Genomic DNA, 8,884 nt, shown 5'->3' on the forward strand with positions numbered 1-8,884 from the left:
TATATATATATATATATATATATTAGATTTGTTAAATCTAATAGCGTCATATCGAATTTGTCGATTTAGATATCGTTTTAATATTCTTTTCGCGATTCACTTTTATTTACTATCATCTAGTCGTTCGATTTCCTCTACTCGCGCTTCGTTTCGATATACTTTTCCTGAAATTTCAATTTCCGCTTTTTTCCCCCCGCGATAAGAGTTGAAAAGCGCAAGGGAAGGAAGAGCCATGAAAGCCGTCGCTATTTTGAAGTTTTAATTAAAAGATAGGTGTGCTCGCGCTATGATCGTCGCGAAGAATTTTCGCCGACGTGGAGATTGTTTACCACGAGAAGAACAGGTAGCTGTTACGTCAATTTTTGAAACGAGCACGATGACGACACTCGTGTTTATTGAGTCATCAAGCTCGCACCTGAGTAAGCCTGGTTGAAAATTAAAGAAGAGATGCTGATATTCAAAGTTGATGGAACAATAGCGGGTTGGAATCCATCTCGGCGAAAAAAGGAGAGAAAGTTGGAAAGAATTAAATAAATTTTCACGACGAGGAAATTGCAATTTTAATTATATAACGTAAATGTAATTTAGATGGAGATGGCGTATAATTAAGTGAAGTCTACGGAATAATCGTATATTGATCATGATTAATTTTAATATTGAAACGGATGAGGTCTACAAATTACTAAAAGTGCTTCAGATATAATAATGTATAACCCAATATTAACTAGCTAATATTCACTAAGCTTTCATCTAACAATTCTATCAAAATTGGATTATATAAGCTGAGACAGAAGATAGCATAGAATTGGTATAGAAATGAAGGATATCGCTTATGATAAAAAAGATATGACAATATCATATTATAGCATATTATATAATGAATATACTTATAGATATACTGATTGCAGTCGAGAAAATAATTAAGTTAGAATAGCGGATAGACGGAAAAGCTTGGAGAGGGTCCAGTTTTTGTTACTTCAAGAGTTGTATAACTCAACCTTAGTATCCAAGTTAAACGACGGTAACAACGACGTAAAGAGATCGCGTTTGAAAACAGAGAAAGAAAACAGTATAAAGGATGTACATCAGAATTCGTATACTTCCTCAAAGTTTTAAATGTTTCGATAAGTTTAAAGTTCATATCTCGTTAACGAAAATTTTAAACTCAATTGTAGAATTACTAAATGTCGAAAATGAAATATTTCTTTATAAAAGGATAATAAAATATTTTCTTCTTTATATCTAAATTATATTAATTTAATTTTAACGTAAATTAGTTTAGAACTCAATTATTAGTTATTTTTCAAGTTCTTTTTGCGGTTTTGGTATATAATTATAAAAATTTTAAAGGACGCTATGACTTTATTAAAATAGAAATCTCTTAGAAATGTAAGACCTTATGAATTACTCATATTTAAGAGAATCTTTAAAAGAAATGTAATAATTTGCATTTATTAAGGAAATAAAAAAATTTCCTAAAGAATGTAGATTCGTACAAGATGAGAATACTTAATGGATTGCGAAACTAAAAATGAAAATTCGCACACTACGTTAACTAACGAAGAAGCAAATTACTTACGGGAATACAACAAACTTACATAATCATCGACGATGATCGCAGACATAGAAAAAAAGCCGCTGCAGGAAGGAAGCTGCAGGAAAGCTCTTCTCTCGACGACACTTCGAGAGCTTCTCAAAGCTTACCGTCGGCTCGACTCTTCGTGGCATCCTTACTTTTTTACTCTCTTTCGCTCTACTCTTCTTTCTTGTTTCTCTTCTTGTTCCTCTCTTGTTCTCCTTATCGCTTTACTATGCATTTTCATCTGTACTTTCAGAACAGGCAGCTAGACAGAATTTTTAAAAAGTATATTCCATGATAAGCACATTATTCCTTTATTCATTTTAAATTAATCTGTTAATCTGTCTACACTGTTGCATTAATACCCTACTAATTGTAAATTCTACTAATTTGAAAGATAGTAAAAGTAGAATCGGATTTCAATTTAAAATTTAATAAATAAGACAATTTAAATTTAGATACACTGTTAAATGTATAATGTCAAATTTAATCTAATGTAAGTCGCCACAGCTCTTCAATGTATCATTATTTTATCCATTGTTTTATACTAAAACAATGGATAAAATAACAATATATTGAGCAGGAGCAGTGGCGACATAATAGGTTAAATTTAACACTATAGATCAGTGTAGATAAATTCAAATTGAGAAATACGCGTGGAGAAATGAAATATTATATATCATGCGTAATAATTCTAAGCAGGCAGTAACAAATTTCTATGGAGAGAGAGAGAAATTTTAATATTTCTGATTACAGCCAGCGCCGACGTGGGCTTTGCGATCTACGATAGATACGCCGCGGAACAGATGGGTCCGCCAGTGTCGTACGTCGCCCACCTGACGGGCGCCCTGGCGGGCCTAACAATCGGCCTCCTGGTACTGAAGAACTTCGAGCAGCGGCTGCACGAGCAGTTACTCTGGTGGGTTGCCTTGGGTGTCTATGCCGCCTGCACAATCTTCGCGATCATGTACAATCTGATGCACCCCGACTATCCATGACGCGAGGTCAGCTTCGCGTACGGCCAACCGAGGCACACGTAACGCGAAGCTGATCGCCCTTGGAAGAAAAAGAAGAAGAAGAAACGAAGGAAAAGATGGGAGAGACCGTCGTCGAGCAACGTCGACGGAGATTTTCAAGTATCCCGGACTCTCAATAACACACTAGACCGTGAGCTAAATCGTTCCCGAAGCACCAAAAGCAAAGGATACGTAAGGAACGAGAGTTACGCGACGGAGTCGTCGACAGTTGTTCTCCTCGAAGAACGTGACTTCGATCACTTTCCGTGCGAAAAGGATCGCGTAATAGTTTCGTAGTACATATATTTTCTTCCAAGCCGGCCTGTTCGCGCGCGACAGTCAAGAGAAGCGACCGAGCGCTTGTCGAAAATAAGCGAGAAACGAGCGAGGAGATATAATTTATTGTTGATTAAAAATTCTAAAACAATGAGAAAAATTTTGAACGGAAGCAATAATAATCGGTAAAAGCAAACGCGGTGTACTTCCGGAAGAAGAAAGAAACGGGAAGAAGAAAATTGAGCGAATGTTCTCATTACGTTTCATCTTTCCTGCTTGATAACAGAGTAGTCCGCGTTTGTCCTGCAATCCCGTGAAAGCTTCTTAAACGCAACGTGGGACTACTTCATCACGGAGGAATGCGGGCAATTTTGTGAACGATGTAATCATAAAAAAATCAACTGTTAGGCTCGTGTTCTCCTGCCATCAGCGGGACAAGGAAACGTCATAGTAGGAAGATGGTCATCCTGAGCCACGATAAAATGTCTTCGCGTGTCGTTCTAAAGAGCGACGGGGCAGTGCACGGGAAAGTTACGGATAATATTCTACTTCGTCGGTTTCCGGGAAAGAGGAAGTCGCGTGATCGCGAGACTAGTCATCCAATCCCGTCGTCGCGCACTCTTCCGCATTCTGAAGAAAAACCAAAGAATCGAGCTGGATTTCAACGAAGTCGGCTGGCCATCCGGGAAAAGTAAAATCCTTCAGGAAGGAGGCATTTTTATCCAAACCTGAACAAGAGGAATTCTCTCATGGCGTTCGTTTATTTCCGCGTAATGCTGGCCGCAGTCGTCCTCGGAAAAACCAAAGAATCATACTCGACTGTGTGGACAACGTTTGTTGTCCTTTGTCACGTTGCTGAAGAAGTTTCTTTGCTCGGTGACGAGAAGAGGAAAAAAAAGCGATGATGATGATAGAAAGAGAGAGAAAGAAATGGAACAACGGCGAAGTAAAGCAACAGAAGAGGTAAAGAGGAAACGGGTGGACTTAATGGATCCTTCGCGGTCGATGAAACATTGTACAAATGACCGCGACGGAGAGGTACGAAGATGATGAAACAAAAACCGCGGTCGAGAAAATTGGTAACCATCGACGTTCCTCTCGAAACCCTCTCGAAACATTCGACTCGCGAGACGAATTTCGTGGACGTGGACAGAAATGTAAAAGAGCAGAATGCGTCGAGTTTGATGATGAAGAGCTCGTGCCGGTGGAAGATTTTTTTTCGAAAGCGATGAATGATTAGCCGCGAAAAATTTTTTGCAGAAAAAGGACAAATTACTAATTGATCGCTAATTCGATAGTGTGAAGAATACTGTTAATCGAATCGCGCAAATAATTGTGAAGTGTTTATGGAAAATAATGTGAGTATCATTTATGAAACATATATAAAGATCTGGAGACACTGGTAGTGTCTTGACGCTAAAGTACACGCAACGACACTACCGTGGCTACTTCTTTTTTTACATTATATCTGCTAGAAGGCTCGTTTGTTATGAAGACGCTTCGAATTATCACGAAGATGTCCTGAATTAATTAGAATTTATTTCGTATTTTTCAAACTTTCGTATTCGTACAATTTGACGTTACTACTATTTCTTATAGATGCTTCACAAATGTGCACAATTGTCGAGTTTATGTATTATTTTTTTATAATGTATGCGAATTCGCGTAAATTCCAAAACAAAGATCGCGACAAAGATTCGCTGATATTCGAACATTTATCATCGCATATAGATAGATCGATCATAGGAATGCAAATTCCAGTTACATAAAAATCATCCAAATAGCCGTTGCATTTTTCCAGCATTGTAAAGACTCTAGGAATCGACATGACGAATGCGTGCAAAAAAAGACATTGTTAACTCAGCGCTTGCGAAAATTAAAACCGTCTCTGAACGCAATGCCGTCGAAATGCGTACTGTATCATTGTAAAGAAATACTATTTAATATTGCAGAAAGATAATATTTCGAGATAAGCATTGGACTATCATTTGTGTACATAAATCAAGCAGCGTTTACGCATCGTTTCGACGCGCATCGCAATTCGTGCGGTTGTAATTTTCGTGAGAGCTCTCGCGAACTTTCCGCATGATGGATGTAATAATGTGCAATGCAACGGCGATCAAGCCTATGACAAAACAATACTCGGCCGATCTGTCGGTCGGTTTTCAGTCCACGCTTTCGATGGCGACCGCTCGTTAACGTCCTCGCAAAATCCCCCTGACGGCGCATCTGCCTGCGCGCGCGATCATTAACGCGCATTAATTGTACACCATTGTAAATACCTGTATATAGTATAGAGACTCTGTGTGTTTTGCGTGTGTGTATGGAGCACAAGTAAAGAAGAGAGGCGCGAGACAGAGTAAAGAAGAGAAAATAAGAAGAGGAAGGGAAGAAGAGAGCTCGAGTCGGGTCACAATCTAGTCGTTTCGCGTCGTTGTCGTAAGTATATATACATATACAAATATACATATTGTATTTAAAGAGAGAGAGAGAGAGAGAGAGAGAGAGAGAGAGAGTGAAAAAAAAGAGCCGCACATTCTCGGGAGAGCACACGCTTAATGTAAATAGTCACACGCGAGACATATGTTCCTCACCTTTAATTTATCATCGTGTCATCGTGTCTTCGAAATCAGATCGTACGATTGCTGCCCGCGTGACTTGCGACCTAAACGATAACTATGTCGACGATGGCCGGTATTCTCGATTTGTTCAGCGTTTATTCGTGGCCTCTATGAGCCGTCTAGACTGATATTTTCCCAGTGCATTTAGCCGCAAACATGATTGTTTGATTTCCATGGAGAGAGAACATTTATTTGATATATCGTCGCTACATTAAACAATTACCAATTAAATTAATCAGCTACAAATTGATTCCACAATCACGAATTCAAGCCCTTTTGAACATAACAATGATATAAATTAGTAAAACGTTCATTTTTTAAATTATTTTTCTTATTATATAAGAAAACAGAATTTAATTTATTTATGGAATTATAAAAAAGTAATGTATCAGTGATGAGATTATGGAAGGACTTGCATTTGTTCATCTAGGGGTTTGTTTTCTGTTCCTGGGACTGCACTAGAACTGAACTGAACCGAACTAGTGCAAACCAGAACTGACGAGTGTAAGCGTGTAGGTAAGGTATAGAAAACGTTCTAGTGTTAGATAAAAATGGCGTCCCATGTTTCCATAATTCCAATAGTACAATTCTCTTCCTTTCGATACGAGACTCGAGTGTAAAATGGTAAGTATATGGACAAGACTATTCTTGACCTAAAAGACTTTAGAATGTGTATATTTTAATACATGGCATTAAAAATGGAGACATACAAGTGAAAACCGCGTCACAATTCATTAGTTAAAAATTTCTCACTATTGAATATCAAATTTTTAATGTTAAAAAATCTTATGCTGTATATATAATGCATAATAATTAATAATATAATACTGAATGTTTTAACAAGCAATAAATTCTGTTCATTCATTTACAATATAAATAGTAATACATATATTTTTTTATATATGCATGTATATATATATATATATACACATGCATATATAATATACGTATATATATTATAAAAGATATATTTCAAACAATAAATTCTGTTCATTCATTTACAATATAAATAGTAATATATATATTTTTTTATATATGCATGTATATATATATATATACACATGCATATATAATATACGTATATATATTATAAAAGATATATTTCAACTTCTATTATAAATAAGTGGAAATCGTTGCTTATAAAATGTAGTTGTGATATAATTATCACACATTAACATGACATTTTCTAACCTTACAAATTTAATGCTCAATAGTTACGATTTTTAGCTAATTGTGACGGTTTTTATTTATATGTATGCATTTTTAATGTATTGAAATGTAAATATAAGTCTTTTAGATCGAGAAAAGTTTTTAATACTACACATTAACATGACATTTTCTAACCTTACAAATTTAATGTTCAATAGTTACAATTTTTAGCTAATTGTGACGGTTTCTATTTGTATGTATGCATTTTTAATGTATTGAAATGTAAATATAAGTCTTTTAGATCGAGAAAAGTTTTTATTTCCGTATACTTACTGTTTTATTAGTCGTGGACTCTCGAACTTGCCACCATTTGCTATGCGTCATTTACGCGAGATCTGTTTTCTGTAGCTGAACTAGTGCACACCGGTGCTTGCACTGTTATTGCAATGCTTACACTGACTCAAGACCTAGTGCAGCCAGTTCGGTGAACTCGTGCACTGAGTTCTGTTGCACTGAAACAAAAAACACCATCGCTGACGCCATTTTGGATACAAAAAACGCTTTAGTGTACACTTTTTGAACTAGTGCAACCAGTGCAGGAACAGAAAACAAACCTTAGGAATATGAAAAGTCTTTGCCTGAGGGCTCATTTAGCATTGAATGAGCGATGACTGATAAAGTCCAAAATTGGAAGCTAAGCGCTGAACAAAGTTCGAATACTGCGAGCTAAAGTCTGTACAATTGTTTGGATAGTGTCGCGGTATGTGTCTCTCTAGTATTTAGTTGTATAGGTTGTTCGTTTTGCGAGGTAGCCCGATGCACTGCCTATTTTGTAATACGACTTAGCGCCGTGCGCGCCTTCGTTTTCCTCAAAGTCCGCTGTTCAACGCAATTTGTGTGTTACATAAATTCCGTTAAACGTTAATGCCCACATTTTTCTATACTTTCTCGCGAAATACCGGAAGGGAAAAAACGCGTTTGATTTCGCGTATGTGTTCTTGCGTAATAATTAATTAGCGATTATACTATCATATTCCTAGCGACGGCGCGCAAACTTATAATTCCGCGAAATCCTATATTTATTTTTCGTAAAAAGAGGAAACCAGCTGTGTTGTCCACGAATCCCACATGTACGAAGCCCAGTTCTTTCCGATACTTTTTTTGAGTCTTTTCTTCGGCTCTAGGAAACCCCACGCGAGTGCCACGGGATGAAATGTGAAATCGTCAATTAGTCGACGACTGAAAATTATTTTCCTATATTTACGCGATTTAAGGTAGCACGTTTAACGTTCAGGAGAACAAAAAAATCGAAACTCTGCCCGGTAGGTTCCTCATTATTTCAACGGGGATCAAACTAATGTATTATTATTTATGTTGCACTGGTTGTAGTGTAATAACGCTAATATACGATACCAAATAATATATAAGATTTAGTATGAAACAGTAATATATTATTATATTATTTTATTAATATTATTGTTAATACTATTGCTATCGCATTTTTCGTGGCACCAAGGAAGAAAGCAATTTTCAATGCTCTGGCGTGTGGCATGGCCTCAATGGCGTAGAGAAGTAGTCCTTGGAGGGAAACAGAAAGAGCGCCAAGAGGACGCGAATCGAGCGCGAGCGAGAGATCAAACGAGAGTAATTAACGATGCTAGTCAATTAGTACCCGCGAAGGCAGCTAACGCCAGATTCTAGCTTAAGGTACGACGGCTATGTAAGACGCTTTAAGATGATGAAAGAAGGTCGAGATACCGATGACGCTGGGGATGAAGGGTGACGCAAAGAAGAGAGGAAAGGAGGAGGTCGAGGAGTCTAAGAAGGTTTAGGGATTCAAGAACACTGAGAGAGTGAGAAGAGGACGCTGAAGAGCGTCCAAAAGGTGGTTGCTCAAAGAGTCGAGGAGACGAAAGAGAGCTTCGACGGTTGGCTGGCTGGCTATGTCAGTCGACAAGTGTGTACTTGGCGGAAGAATGCAAAAGGGGAGCAAAAGTGACGTTCCTAACAGTAGGCGGTCGTATCGCACACGTGCACAGCTCTATGGATGCGGCAATTATGGTCGAAGGTACCGCACATACGGGAGTAATACAAGTATTTTCAATCTCCGGCGGGAAAATATATATCATTTATTATAAACAAAACCGAGATCGTTTTTCATAAATTTTATTCGTACGATTTGATTACTTATGATATTCTTGGACTAACTAATTAGAAAAGGATTAAAATAATTGATTAAGTTG

The 8,884-nt window shown here is 37.3% G+C and overlaps 1 protein-coding gene across 1 annotated transcript in view; it reads left to right on the forward strand.

The window, feature by feature from the left end:
* stet (stem cell tumor) overlaps positions 1-2,976 on the forward strand; it is a 449,207-nt gene extending 446,231 nt beyond the window's left edge. The window contains exon 10 of the mRNA XM_018522193.1: positions 2,336-2,976. Coding sequence (XP_018377695.1) covers positions 2,336-2,577 — 242 coding nt within the window. The 3' untranslated portion in view covers positions 2,578-2,976. The remainder of the gene's footprint in view (positions 1-2,335) is intronic.
* Positions 2,977-8,884: the final 5,908 nt, after the last annotated feature.

This window comes from Trachymyrmex cornetzi, unplaced genomic scaffold (genome assembly GCF_001594075.2).
Source record: "Trachymyrmex cornetzi isolate Tcor2-1 unplaced genomic scaffold, Tcor1.1 scaffold129, whole genome shotgun sequence".
Lineage (NCBI taxonomy): Eukaryota > Metazoa > Arthropoda > Insecta > Hymenoptera > Formicidae > Trachymyrmex > Trachymyrmex cornetzi.